Here is a 16,308-nt window from a genome sequence, read left to right as displayed (position 1 = left end):
CTATGACTATTCACAGACCTGATTAGTTTGGGGTGAAAATCTGTGCATAATTATAACCTTATTTGCATAATGATTAGTAAATTTTTAGCTTTTCACTGATACCTGTATCTCAAGTACTAATCATCACATTACAATGGAACTTGGTACATAGATGTCATAGGACAATGCACAGACCTGATGGGTGTTGGATTAATGTTCATGCATATTAATTACCTAATTTGTATAATTAGTAAACTAATATTTACATTTCAATTTGGTACATAGATGACTATGACTATGACTCCATGACTATTCACAGATCTGATTAGTTTTGGTTTAAAAATCCATGCATATTAATAACCTAATTTGCATATTGCTTAGCACATTTTAGGCATTTTCGTTTGTTTCTCAAGTTCTTGATTAAATGTTGTACATAGATGCCTTGAGATAATGTGCAAGCCTGATTTGTTTGGGGTTGAAATCAATGTGATATAAGTTCTGTTGCTGATAGGGACATGCAACTTGGGCTAAAACTATAATTTTGTCTGACAAGATATATGACCAAAATATCAAATCATCATATATATGGTCAGCATATATATTATTTCATTAAATATTTATAATTGTTGAACCATAACTAAGTACTTGGAAACCCCCCTCTCTCAGATCATTGCTTGCAGTTATATTTTTAAATGCTGTACATGTGCTAACTTCTTGCCTCCAATACCTTCAGCACACAGGAATTCTTTCTAAGCTTTCTTTGATTAGGTGAGATGTTGTGTTGTGTTTTTCTTGTAACTCATATCCAGTATATGCACACAATCTTATTGGAAATAAGATAACTCATCAGTACATGCATACAACCTCATTAGATTTTGTTCAAATTTATGAATATTAATGACTTAATTTGCATATTATTAAACCGATTGTATGTTCTCAGAAGTAAGATAACTCATCAGTACATACATACCTCATTAGATTATGTTCAAATTTATGAATATTAAAGATTTAATTTGTATATTACTGATTCAATTGTATGGACTCAAAAGTAAAAGATAACAAGCACATAACTGAACATTTTGTACAAATCTATTAGTTAGTTAATTAACATGTCATTGAAGTGACTGTTTTTTTAAAACATACATTTCAAGGCTTTATTGCTCCATAATTTACTCATTTTCATCGGCATACATGTAGTTTTCACTTCAGTCAACATTTTTATAGATTTTGATGAAATCTGACAAAGGCAGTGTTAACACATGTGTACTCACACCTGGATGGTCCCTAGACGGTTAGTTTCCTTTGCTACAGAGGTCATGATCCCCTTGTGGCTTCATACTTCCTATAGAGCTTTGTACACAGTGTCTCAATGGGACACAGTAACATTAAATTCTATAGTTACTTGTAGTTTGCTCTTCTAATTATAATCAATCCTTGTCTTATTCATTCTGACCAGGCATGTGGTCTGACGCTATTTGTTCTCAATATATTCATATATAATGTATTAACAACTATAATGGAATATGAGGTCATGTTGAGATGATAGCAAAGAATATCTTGCAACAACAAAATTGGAACTTTTGTTTTCTTTTCTCCGGACATTTGGCATAATCATAAATTTGACAATTTTCTCCTCTTGTCAGTATCTTTCGCAGGATGTATTACTCCCTAAATCTCATTAGTTTACTGTGTTTTAACATTATTGATGAGTTTTGACTAAATATTAAAAGTTTGGTAATTTTTATATAAATGAAAGGTTTTGAATGGGATTATTTGGTGGAAGGTTACAAACATCAACAGTGGTGGTGAAAAGGCTGACAATAGTGGTAAAATTATGGGTCACCATAATACATTAGAATATAGCTGTTTTTGCTGTTGTTTTTTTGTGCTTTAGTACCAGTCCATTGCAGCTTTACAATACTAAGGCTTTAAACTGAATAAGGAGGACAGTTATGACATAAGCTTCTTGAGGTGTGCATTTTTTCTGTGTTAGCTTGGCAAATCCTCATTCTTCTTGCTTTTTAAAACAAATTGTTGTTACAACCAGTTTTGGTGACAGCATACTGTAAAGTACTTTAACATTTAAAGCGGGGAGTCGTCACCTGTGCATGCGTCCGATGGCCATAGCATTTCACTGTTTACAAACAAGCTTCTACCGATGAGCCTTTGCATTTTAGCGTGCACTTTAACTCGTCAAAAATCAAAGAAAATAAACTTCATACAAAATGGCCAAAATGCCTTTTTACCAAAAATTAATTCCAGCTAAAATAAAGACACTGCAATCATATTCTTGTAATAGATATATTTTTGAGTGTCAGTATTATGTGATGTTGTTAGCGTTAGAGTTGATGCAAGGAAATATATTTAAACTTATTGATGTTTCATATTATTCTTATGTTTTTTTCTTTGGACCATTTGTATGAAAATATACATAGTTTAATGGTTAATTTAATATGATTTATGTGTCTTATTAACAAAAACAAGTTTTTCATTTCAAAATGTTGTTCCAGTTAATTTTCTTTTTATCATCCTAATATACATTTCTACATGTGCAGATTGAGATGAGTTGACCTTTGACCTCTTGAATGCCAATGTCTACACTTCAGATGTAAAACTTTTGATTAAGACAGTTGCTAATTAGAATATATGTCCATTTCGTCCAAAATTAACATAAAATTAAAGAAATACAGAAAATTGTTTCCTAAAAGGTTTGCCTGGCAGAATTATGGCATGGGTTCAAACAAACTCAAAAGTAAGAAATGATTCACCCCCCCCCTCCCAAATAAACACTCCTTATCCTGACATCAGCAATTTCACAGTTCCTTCCTGAGTATTTCCTCTCATCTGTCCCATTGATATCCAGCTGACAATGCACTAACTGTGTTAGTATCTATGACAGGATGGTATTTTGACAACCTCTGGCAAATCAGCTGTTGCACTGTTGTCTCTATAGTAGCTACATGGTTGATCTGTGATGAGTCACTATCAGAGACAATACTTACATACCAGTGTTCATTATTTCTATTGTATGACTGTCCATTGGAATTCACACTGCAAAGCAGCTGCAATCTTGTCTGCTCAGATGAAGTGACAAAGTGACCAGTATTAATGTCTCCTACCATGTAGCTATAGAGCACAGCTGAGATGTCTTGAAGACTTCAGACACCCAACTACCTGTATTCTGTGATGATAGTAATACATTAAATTGAAGAAAAAACTTAAAGCGTGGTAGTCGTCGTGCTGCGCATGTGCGACATTTGTGTTGATAAACATTGATTTTCCCATAATTCAATGTGTTCTTCAAATGGAAATCACCTGGGTGCGACTTGCACTGATTACCGCTGATGACTCCTTCGATACCTTCCAATCACATGAAAATTGCCTAATTAAAGCTTGGAAATGTCTCAGTTCGTACTCGTTGATCTGCGCAACAGTCAAAGTCACCATCTTTGTTTATATGAGACCCATATATCTCGCACATGCGCGACGACTACCAGGATTTAAACAATAAAAATAAAAAGTATATATTTAGGTTGTCATATACCTCATTTACTCACATATAAACTCAAAATTGTGTTTGTTTTACACTGTAATATTAAATTATTACTTAGTACATATTAATACATAAATGCATGCATGAGTAAATATGGTATGAAGTTACTACAGTTACACATATTTTTAACAGATGCTTTGAAAACTACCCTTCTTTTCTCTCACTACTAATTACTAGTAACCTCTAGTAATGTAGTAATATTTTAAATAAGTTTACAAGGTTTTACAGGGCGAATGAGAATGCAAATTTGTTATTAAAGCAAAGTTGTCAGTAAGTTAGTTTGCTAACTTTCTGCCTCAATACTTGTGAGACTTTCTGTTACATTTATGACTGGGGAAATCAGGTATGTGCCTACACATGTTCTTCAAATTTACTTTTAACTCATTTAAAATCATGATTTGAATGTACATAAGCGATTATTGTATGCAATAAAGTTCTTTAAAAGTATCACTTTTATTTTTCAACACATTTGGTTCTTTTTATATGTGCTGTAAAAGTTGTGGTTGTAAATAAATGTTTGGTGATTAGCTTCTGGTCAACTGTGGTATGTGTAAAACTCACATAATAAATTGTGGCTATAAAAAATTCAACTGGACAGTAACCGTGGAAATAGAGAGACACTATCTACTTCTTTTTTGATTTATTTGTTTTGATCACGATTGCGCTCATTGCGGTCACGTGTGATAACATAGTCAAACCAGTTACGACTAGTTGGAATTAAGGGTCGTGCCATTCAGTCAAATGGGCTTTTCTGGGTCAATAAGTTTGGGGAGATAACACGCTTTGAAGTTTTCATTTTTTCATTTAAATTTTGCTCTCTGGTTACAAACTTACTGTTATGTTATGTCACAGTTTGTAATAGTATTCTAGTGCTGTCTTCTTTGATAGATATTCATGTAATTATATCATCTGAGTCGACATTCACACCAAGGTCCCCCTCGCTTATAAAGATAAAATGTCCTGTTCCTAAGCAGCTTGAGTACGTGCATATCTCTGTTGTGGCCATCTCATTATACGCCTGGGTCTTGGTCACGCTGGCTTGTAGTCTTTAAATTTACCGCTTATTCTATAAATCATTTTGTCTCTTGTTTGCTTCTCTTCACTCGTTATTTGTCGATCTTGACCTTTGACATTCAGTTCTCTTTCAGGATACCGCACACTACAAAAAGCTTGCATGGCCAAGTGATTATGTTATATCTCTTTATTCATTCAATCCTATTATCATTCATTCAGTCCACCCTATCTACTGCTATCTATAGCTTGTGCAGTTTCAATAAACACTCAACAGCATTCGGTAACTTCCTCTACGGTGTGTTTACTAATAACAAAGGCTGTCCCCTAAAAAGACACCACCGATGTTTTTGTTCAATTCCATTTATTGAACGGCTATTGAAAAGTACTCTGTCGGTCATTTCTTTGTGCTGACCAACCTATACTTTGGTTTGTTAATAAACCTAACGACATGGTGTAAATCATTTTGCTAAGTATCCCCGCACAACCGCACATAAATAAAATGTAGGAATTCCCCATTTGCGGTTTTTATTTCTCTCAAGATAAAAGTATTATTGCATCATTTTCACAATTTTTGTAATTCTCCAAAATATGATTTCTCAGAGGGAGAATTGACCAACTTATAATTTTTTTTTCTTCTTATTTTAGTTGCATACAAATCAGCACTAGTGGGCTATATTTTTAACGGTGCTATAATAAGTCGTCAGTTAATGACACGTAAAGTTTGAACACTTGTATCATGGTTATCCACAGAATATATTGAAATCACAATCAGTATCCGGTGTTCACAGACCTACCAGTATTTATAACTCACAGAATCAATCATACAAGCTACCCTTATGCTTTGATTGAACAGAGTAGGAAACCTTCCGTGGCATCCTAGTTTAGTCCCTGCAGGTAATTTTGACATACGACTTGACTCTACTTAAGTGACATATTCAAATATAATACCCCTATGATGGATAGAAATTGACACCATTCTAAATATTAAAAGCAGACCTTGTAGATGCACCCACACCTTTTTCCTAAAATATTTGACTTAAAAAGTGACAATTTCTAATCGTGTATTTGACCTGTGTTTTCGTTTTGACGCTTAAACTTTTGTGATTGATGAACAACATTTCATTATCTTGTGTTAATGGACATGATGGTAACAAAAGCCATTGTTCGTAGCTTTCGATACATCATGTAGCTAATGCCTCTATCTGGAAGCATAATTATATTTTATACTTCTAAAAATATTTGTAAAATAATAATTTTTTTATAGAGAGATTAAAAGCCGATGAAACCTTGAGTTATTTTAGTTGTGAAAACTGTGACTGATTATCATTGTAGATATAGATAACCATTCCACACATACCGAGTTCACCACGCTGTATCACGTCTGTTTTTAGTAACACAGTGATACACAATAACAATACCGTGTTTGGGGTGTGGTGGTACGAAATGTTACGCTACTAACCCACATTCACGGGTCATCCATGTGTCAACTGAATTTAATAGCCTCATTCAATCTTTGCTATTTCTTTTAAAATGTAATTAGTGGACAGAGTTCTTCCATTGAGCCTACGTTCTGTTTGTGTATTGAATAGTGTCAGTAGTGCCGCCATAGTTCAAAACTATGCTGTGCACGTGCAGAGTGTGACTTCGTATTGAATGGACAATCTATGGTTGAAGGCCAGGCTGAACATAGTTGACAGGTCATTGACCTACTTCTTTTTTGTCACTCTGACCAACTATGTCAAGAATGTTTCATCCAAATTAAGCTCCTTGACACAGAGGGCGCTATCTTATAGCCAGTACTTGTATAATTGTGTTTTTTTATCTACTACCAAGCACATTGTATATCACCACAGTGTGATGTAATACAGGGCACACCAAATATCCATATCACCACAGTGTGATGTAATACAAAGCACACCAAATATCCATATCACCACAGTGTGATGTAATACAAAGCACACCAAATATCCATATCACCACAGTGTGATGTAATACAGGCATACCAAATATCCATATCACCACAGTGTGATGTAATACAAGGCACACCAAATATCCATATCACCACAGTGTGATGTAATACAAGGCACACCAAATATCCATATCACCACAGTGTGATGTAATACAGGGCACACCAAATATCCATATCACCACAGTGTGATGTAATACAGGGCACATCAAATATTCATATCACCACAGTGTGATGTAATACAGGGCAGATCAAATATCCATATCACCACAGTGTGATGTAATACAGGCATATCAAATATCCATATCACCACAGTGTGATGTAATACAGGGCAGATCAAATATCCATATCACCACAGTGTGATGTAATACAGGGCACATCAAATATCCATATCACCACAGTGTGATGTAATACAGGGCACACCAAATATTCATATCACCACAGTGTGATGTAATACAGGACAGATCAAATATCCATATCACCACAGTGTGATGTAATACAAGGCAGATCAAATATCCATATCACCACAGTGTGATGTAATACAGGGCACACCAAATATTCATATCACCACAGTGTGATGTAATACAGGACAGATCAAATATCCATATCACCACAGTGTGATGTAATACAAGGCAGATCAAATATCCATATCACCACAGTGTGATGTAATACAGGGCAGATCAAATATCCATATAACCACAGTGTGATGTAATACAGGGCACATCAAATATCCATATCACCACAGTGTGATGTATTACAGGACAGATCAAATGTCCATATCACCACAGTGTGATGTAATACAAGGCAGATCAAATATCCATATCACCACAGTGTGATGTAATACACAGTGGTCCATCAGTAAAATCTGTCTTGCAATTACCAGTACAACAAACTCCCTCATTATTTTCTCCTCCGTCTTTCAGAAGAAATAATTGGTACAAGTCACTTTGTATTATATGAATCAAGAAATTGTAAATGAAATAATGACCCTCTTGTTTATCAACCCATTTCACTCAGAGCTAAAGCACAGTGTAATGGTATTGTAAGGTTACTTTGAATTATGCAGCAAAAAAGAAAAACCACCTCACACATTATCACTCAGAAAACCATTCACTTTATTTTGAGGCCATATTTATTTTTGCCCCTCTTCAATCTTGCAGCCAAATCTGGTTGCCATGAACACATAATACAGAAAGATGTTGGTTGGTCTTAGTCTTCTGTAAATCCTTCATTTGATGGTTCCCAAAACACCGTCTGAAGATAGATACAAATTCATGTTTTGACCTACACTGTATTGAGCATTGATTGTCCTTTACAAACAATATAACAAATGGTATTAAATCATGAAAGCAAATTAACATCTTCTTTTTATCAAAATGGAAATATAGAAATAGCTCTATAGCAAAATAGTGCAGTTGAGTAGAATCATATATACAAGTGGAATTTGATACTTTGGAAAAACAAATACATGTAAGCTGCTTTTTGATTGGTCTGATTGTTAGGTGTTCTGGTTGGGTAACCAATCAGACACAAGGTTGTAAATAGCTTAGCATTGACTCAAATTGAGTAAGAAACCCACAGGTGAGATATCAGGGAACACCTTGGTAACTCAAAAGTGAATAATTAGAGCAGTTGTTTAGAGTAAACAACTGAAGTACCATCTGTAATATTATATGTTGCATTGGACGCAAACATCGTATATAACTGAATCAGTTGGTGATTATATTCCAAGATGATTTTGATAACTATAATGGGTATCATGTTTGAAAGACGTGAAACAAGAAAATATAAAATTTGGGAAAAAGTTCCTTAAAGCCCCACCCCTACCCTAGCACACCAGCCCCTCCCCCTCAATGTAATTGAATGTGCTCCTCAAAATAACTATATAAGTGACCCAAAGTGGGGTATGGTATATACAGTACAGTACAATGGAGCAGGGTTATAGTTATTGGTGAAGGGCCTGAAGGAAGTCTTACTACATGTTCCATATGGTTATTTACACCACTAAACAAGAAATTTAAATATGTTTATATCATGTTTCTCTTTCAGGTTTGCCATGGGTGACTGTCGTAGACCGCTCCATGAATCTGCTCTGTTGATTGAAGATATTGTACATCAGCAAATGACATCAATGGTATGTAGTGCACACACATATTGTTTAATATATTATCTTCTCTTGCCTAGCATAAACATGTACATAAACATGTACATAAACATGTACATAAACATGTACATAGAATGTATTATTACATTCATAGTTTACAATATATATACTCTCTTCTTCCTGGCATGAACACATACACAGATTGTCTACCAGTACTCGTAAGTGATCCCATATTTGCCACTAGAGGGCGCCTATTTTAATGTCTTTGTAACTTATGTCACAGTGCATGATGGGAAGTTGTACACCACACCAACTATGTGGCCAGTCTTTCCAATCTGGGATTATTTACAGTCATTATGATCCATGTGTCTATTGCCATGGCAACTGTCACTCAATGCACATGAACATATAATTAGTGTGTCTGTAGGGAATACTAATGCTGTACTGATCAGATACAAAGATTACTCCCCTCAAACTTAGCAATCCCGGGTGATTTATGCCCTATCCATCAGATTATAGCCTCATTTGTTGAATCCATTGAATTGTTATGTCCTTGTAAAGCTGGTTTGCTAAACTAATCCACGCCATATACAAAACTAACTTGGTGTCAGAAACATGGCGTGGGTTGCTGAATAAATTTGAATTCTTAACTTTCCTGAATCAGATTTAATAAACCTGTTTAACTATTTTTCATCATTTACTAAATAAATTTACTAATTTTTCAAAAATTTTGGTCAAGATCTGTAGACAATAGGAAATTATGCCCATTTTGTCCAAAATTTCCTAAAAATTATGAAAAGTATATGAAAACAGGAAAAATGTGGCAACAAAATGATGGGACTGACAAGGCTATAAATGCAGTATTGATGTAACTTTTAAATTTGTTTGCAAAAATTGTGAAATATTTATCTCACTTTCATATTTGTTTTGTATAAATTCGTTGCTACTTTCGGAACAAATGGACGTCACTTTCCATTGTCATGAAATCTTAATCAAAATGTTCGAAAAAAAATATTAAAACAATGACACATGGTGACTAGGGTTTCAAAATGTATGAACACGATTGGCAAAAGTCTCTGTTATATACTTGCCATAAAATTTAGACACAAAAAAAGACAACTAAAATATTTTCTCATAAATATAAATGAGAAAGCAATAATTGAAGTGACTTTTTTTAACTGTACAGCTTTAGCACATTGACTGCTAAAAGCCGTCACCAATAGCAGAAATGAACAGAAAAAACTGCGTCAGCAAGCGGTATGATAACAAATGTCATTCCATGTTATAATATAGGTTTAGATACATTTTTGAACACTTAAAATGAATTTATTAAACATCTGACAGAAAAATCAATAGAATTATTTCATCTGTTAAATGCTGTATGGATGTATTCGAAAGTTTTACTAATGCTTTGAGATGTCTTTCTCATTTGGAAAATGTGGGGTTTGATGTGATCCTGTACTACCATTTTTTGCTGTATCCTTGTACTGTGGGGTGGGGTCATATTATATTTCATATATATTGTCAAAATTTTGGACAAGATGGGCAGCATTTCTCACTGGCTACAAATCAAATTTTGGACCAGATGGGCATCATTTCTCACTGGCTACAGATCTTGATCACATTTTGGACCAGATGGGCATCATTTCTCACTGGCTACAGATCTTGATCACATTTGGGACCAGATGGGCATCATTTCTCACTGGTTACAGATCTTGATCAAATTTTGGACCAGATGGGCATCATTTCTCACTGGCTACAGATCATATTTTGGACCAGATGTGCATCATTTCTCCCTGGCTACAGATCACATTTTGGACCAGATGCGCATCTCACTGGCTACAGTTCTTGATCAAATTTTAGACCAGATGGGCATCATTTTTCACTGGCGACAGATCTTGATCACATTTTGGACCAGATGGACTTCATTTCTCACTGGCTACAGATCTTGATCAGATTTTGGACCAGATGGGCATCATTTCTCACTGGCTACAGATCTTGATCAAATTTTGGACCTGATGGACATCATTTCTCACTGACTACAGATCTTGATCAAATTTTGGACCAGATGGGCATTATTTCTCACTGACTACAGATTATAATCAAATTTTGGACCAGATGGGCATCATTTCTCACTGGCTACAGATCTTGATCAAATTTTGGACCAGATGGGCATCATTTTTCCCTGACTACAGATTTTGATCAAATTTTGGACCAGATGAACTTCATTTCTCACTGGCTACAGATCTTGATCAAATTTTGGACCAGATGGGCATCATTTCTCACTGACTACAGATCTTGATCAAATTTTGGACCAGATGGGCATCATTTCTCACTGACTACAGATTTTGATCAAATTTTGGACCAGATGGACTTCATTTCTCACTGACTACAGATCTTGATCAAATTTTGGACCCGATGGACATCATTTCTCACTGACTACAGATCTTGATCAAATTTTGGACCAGATGGGCAACATTTCTCACTGACTACATATTTTGATCAAATTTTGGACCAGATGGGCATCATTTCTCACTGACTACAGATCTTGATCGAATTTTGGACCAGATGGGCATCATTTCTCACTGGCTACAGATTTTGATAACATTTTGGACCAGATGGGCATCATTTCTCACTGACTACAGATTTTGATCACATTTTAGACCAGATGAGCATCATGTCTCACTGGCTACAGATCTTGATCAAATTTTGGACCAGATGGGCATCATTTCTCACTGGCTACAGATCTTGATCAAATTTTGGACCAGATGGTCATCATTTCTCACTGGCTACAGATTTTGATCACATTTTAGACCAGATGAGCATCATGTCTCACTGGCTACAGATCTTGATCAAATTTTGGACCAGATGGGCATCATTTCTCACGGCTACAGATCTTGATCAAATTTTGGACCAGATGGTCATCATTTCTCACTGGCTACAGATCTTGATCAAATTTTAGACCAGATGGGCATCATTTCTCACTCGCTACAGATCTTGATCAAATTTTGGACCAGATGGGCATCATTTCTCACTCGCTACAGATCTTGATCACATTTTGGACCAGATGGACATTATTTCTCACTGGCTACAGATCTTAATCACATTTTAGACCAGATTAGCATCATTTCTCACTGACTACAGATTTTGATCACATTTTGGACCAGATGGACATTATTTCTCACTGGCTACAGATCTTAATCACATTTTAGACCAGATTAGCATCATTTCTCACTGACTACAGATCTTGATCAAATTTTGGACGAACATGGGCATCATTTCTTACTGGCTACAGATCTTGATCACATTTTGGACCAAATGGGCATCATTTCTTACTGGCTACAGATCGTGATCACATTTTGGACCAGATGGACATTATTTCTTACTGGCTACAGATCGTGATCACATTTTGGACCAGATGGACATTATTTCTCACTGGCTACAGATCTTGGTCAAATTTTGGACTAGATGGGCATCATTTCTCACTGGTTACAGATCTTGATCAAATTTTGGACCAGATGGGCATCATTTCTCACTGGCAACAGATTACATTTTGGACCAGATGGGCATCATTTCTCACTGGCTACAGATCTTGATCACATTTTGGACCAGATGGACATTATTTCTCACTGGCTACAGATCTTAATCACATTTTGGACCAGATGGACATCATTTCTCACTGACTACAGATCTTAATCACATTTTGGACCAGATGGGCATCATTTCTCACTGACTACAGATTTTGGTCAAATTTTGGACCAGATGGACTTCATTTCTCACTGACTACAGATCTTGATTAAATTTTGGACCTGATGGGCATCATTTCTCACTGACTACAGATTTTGATACAATTTTGGACCAGATGGGCATCATTTCTCACTGTCTACAGATCTTGATCACATTTTAGACCAGATGAGCATCATTTCTCACTGGCTAAAGATGTTGATCTCATTTTGGACCAGATGGCAATCATTTCTTACTGGCTACAGATCGTGATCACATTTTGGACCAGATGGACATTATTTATCACTGGCTACAGATCTTCATCAAATTTTGGACCAGATGGGCATCATTTCTTACTGGCTACAGATCAAATTTTGGACCAGATGGGCATCATTTCTCACTGGCTACAGATCTTAATCACATTTTGGACCAGATGGACATCATTTCTCACTGACTACAGATCTTAATCACATTTTGGACCAGATGGGCATCATTTCTCACTGACTACAGATCTTAATCACATTTTGGACCAGATGGGCATCATTTCTCACTGACTACAGATCTTGATCAGATTTTAGACCAGATAGGCATCGTTTTCTATTAGCTACAGTTCGTGATCAAAATTTTTGAAAAAATAGATAAAATATTATGAGCTTTTAAATTGTGAAAGTGACAAAAGCTGACTTTGGCATTGAAAGTGATTTCTTGAATTCTTAAAAATTTGTCTCTCCCTAAATTACAGCGGTTTACAGTATTGATGGAATAATTTAAAATTTTGGTATAAGCGAATAAATATTTGTAGTGAAGAGTAGCTTGCATGTGATGGTGTTTGGACAGTAATTTACCAAATGGTTACTGCTAAAATGTTTATATTGCTTGAAAGTCAAAGCTCTGTGAAAACAGAGTCAAGTGAAAAAATCAACTTTAACACAAGTGCATGGTGTAAGTATCATTGAAATTATGAGACCTGTCAAAGCCCATGGGTATTATGGGATAGCCAGTGGGTTACTACAGCCATTAGCTAGACTGGTGGGAGTCAATTAGTGAAAGAGGACACTTTAGTAAGATTATTTGGGGGATTGTAACCAGTCTATGTAGCCTAAGGCCCTTTGTGTTTTATTGCAAAGAAGGCCTTTTATATCCCAGTAGACGACAGATTTTGTTTATTCACAGTATGTGTCTAATCATTACTCCCTTGTCTAAAGTAAGTCACTTTGCAATGCATCTCTACAAATAGATTTTTAGATGATACTTGGTATTTAGCTGATATTTCTAGAGATGCCTCAGAAAGATTGAAATGGTAGATAAAACATTCAGGTGGGCATGAAAATTGTATTACTGGTAAATTATACGCTTGTAATCAAATAACTCATTTGGTTCACGTTTAGAATGCTCCAATGATGCAAGCATTCTTCCTTTTAATATTTCACAAAATTCCTTCCCGCAAAATGTGATTAAAAATGGTTTTGTAGACGTACTGTGTTTGAACCTGAATGGTTTTCATTGTACACATGTTCTCTACAAATAAGTTACAAACGTTTTCTACAGTTGTGATGTCTTGGCAAAGCTCACATTGGGTCTATTGACCAGACAACATATACCGGTATATAGTACAGAGTGAATGAAAAGTTGGCAACGACAGAAAACCATCACTCATACAAAATTAACCACTCGTAGAGCACCATCTAAAACGCGATTTAGAATTATTTGCAAACCGGGCTAGTCCACAGTTGTAATTTGAATACGAGACGAGACCATTCAAAAAATGTTTCATGATATTCAGCCATGTCTACAGCCATGATTGAATTCTGACAATAGCATGTAGATTACGTGGGATAAATGAAAAGCGTTTACCACCAAACATCCCTTGAGTCCAAGAGCGCTGACTGTTGCGATTAAAAATGCTAAAGTCAAAAGAAACACAGCTATGAATTTTGCAAGAATTATTGCTATGTTTCAAGTGAGCAGCAAACAAACCATGTATGAATTAACAGATACAGTTAACAATGCACAAACCAAGTGTGCATTAACACATACAGTGAGCGGCGCACACCATGTTTGAATTAACAGAAAATGAACGGTGCACAAACCGAGTATACATTAACACGTACAGTGAGCGGCGCACACCATGTTTCAATTAATTAGTGCATACAGTAAGATATTTTAAATTAGTTGATCTTCACAACATAGTTTTTATTGTTATCAGAGTTTTGTAGACATTGTAGGTGCCGATGCTTACAAACCAACGTGATCAAAGTTTTATGTTGTAATAAGCGTGATTCCTCCAATAATTTGAGCCTGTATAATATGGGGGAATATTCATTTAAGGCAAAAACACAAGCTTTGAAAATCACAGAGAGATGTGGTAACCTGAATCACAGTAATGACAGTTGTAATGTCTATATTCTTACAGTTAGTGAAAGCTGCTGAAGTGACTGCAATGAGAGCCGCAAGGTTTATTAGTTTGGAGGATTTCCTGTTTTTGATTAGAAAAGACCGTGACAAATTGAAACGATTACTGCGTTTCCTCTCCATCAAAGACTTGAAGAGTAAAATAAGTAAAACTGGCATTGTAGAGGATGAAGAAACCTACTCTGAATCAGGTGGGTTATTGTGACATGTCAGTCATGTGGTTTGTCTTGTCTTGTAGCAGTGATGGTAGTCACATGACTCGTGTCTCAGCACTATGTTACTCTATTTAACATGACAATTCATTTAATTGACATACATCATACATGTACACGGGATTTTGTTGATTGAGAGCTGTTTTGTCTCTGCGATGACAAGCCTGCAGTGAGCGTCAAATTCAGATTTTACATTCAACCTCAGTTTCCAGGTGAGGAAATAATCAACAGACAAACATACACTGAAAGATGATGAAAAGGATAAAAATGTTCTAATTCCAGCACTGAACAATAAATTGCCGATTATTTGTATGATGTATAGCTACTATAAAAATATGTGTATATTTACAAATATTACAAGGGTAAGCAGCACAGAAAAGACGTGTGTGTGTGTGTGTGTGATTTGAAATATGCTGCTTTAGCAGGTGGTGTATGCTTGTTTGTTATCTCATTACTGTTGTTGAATCTGATGCAAAAATCATGGTCTTGTATTAAAGCAGCACCGTAACAACAGCACGTGTGCACTTTCTATTGTTCTTCTGTTTATTGTTCTTTACTACATTTCACACATTACAACCTATACTCAGTTTTGAAATAATATAAGTCGTAACTATTGTAATTTATCATAACCAAAAAACTGTGACACATAATTTTGACAATTGTTTAAGTCATTAGCTTGTCTGTATATGTGCAATTGTTGCAGCAGGTCTCTTAAAAACAGGCAACTACCATTATGTAGTGCTGATTTATTATGTTATGTCTTTTGTTCTTTTGCACAACTAGCCGGGGACATAAAACCAATTGTTTCCAAAAGAAGAAAAATATCCTATGATTTTCTGAACACAATTGACCAGACTGGAGAACTGCTGGGACTCTTTGAAGAAGAAGACACTCTGGATGAAATCAAGCAAGATAGACTAGAACGCGCTGATAAACAGTCAAGAACCATGGATACGACAACTTATCAGGAGTACACTGAGAGTAGACAGATTAATTTCCGTAAGTTTTAACACTGCAAACTATATACATTATATTTGTCTTTTGTGGAGATTCAGGTGGAATAAAATGAATGCCAGGCAGCCATTTTTTGTTGGAAAATTGTACTTGATTTTTTAGAAGCGTGTTTCCATCATACATTTTGATATCTCATTAAAGTGTTACTTAAGTATATGCTCTACTAATATAGCAATCACTGTGTTGTTTACTGTAAACTACTTTATTTTAGCTGGAATTAATTTGACATTTTGGATGTTTTGTATGAAATTTATTTTATTTTCACTGAATCATTCCTTCCATGAAAATAGCCAAAATTAATTCCCAGCAAAAATAAAGTATTTTACAGTAT

General features: G+C 35.3%; 1 protein-coding gene across 1 annotated transcript in view; it reads left to right on the top strand.

Moving 5' to 3' along the window:
* LOC100377560 (transcription initiation protein SPT3 homolog) overlaps nucleotides 1-16,308 on the top strand; it is a 66,282-nt gene that overhangs the window by 46,921 nt on the left and 3,053 nt on the right. The window contains exons 3-5 of the mRNA XM_006813238.2: nucleotides 8,562-8,646; nucleotides 14,753-14,942; nucleotides 15,747-15,962. Of these exons, the coding sequence (XP_006813301.2) occupies nucleotides 8,562-8,646; nucleotides 14,753-14,942; nucleotides 15,747-15,962 (491 nt within the window). The remainder of the gene's footprint in view (nucleotides 1-8,561; nucleotides 8,647-14,752; nucleotides 14,943-15,746; nucleotides 15,963-16,308) is intronic.

The sequence above is a fragment of the Saccoglossus kowalevskii genome, chromosome 11 (genome assembly GCF_978046115.1).
Source record: "Saccoglossus kowalevskii chromosome 11, keSacKowa6.1, whole genome shotgun sequence".
Taxonomy (NCBI): Eukaryota; Metazoa; Hemichordata; class Enteropneusta; family Harrimaniidae; genus Saccoglossus; species Saccoglossus kowalevskii.
This window is presented reverse-complemented; position numbering and strand designations above follow the sequence as displayed.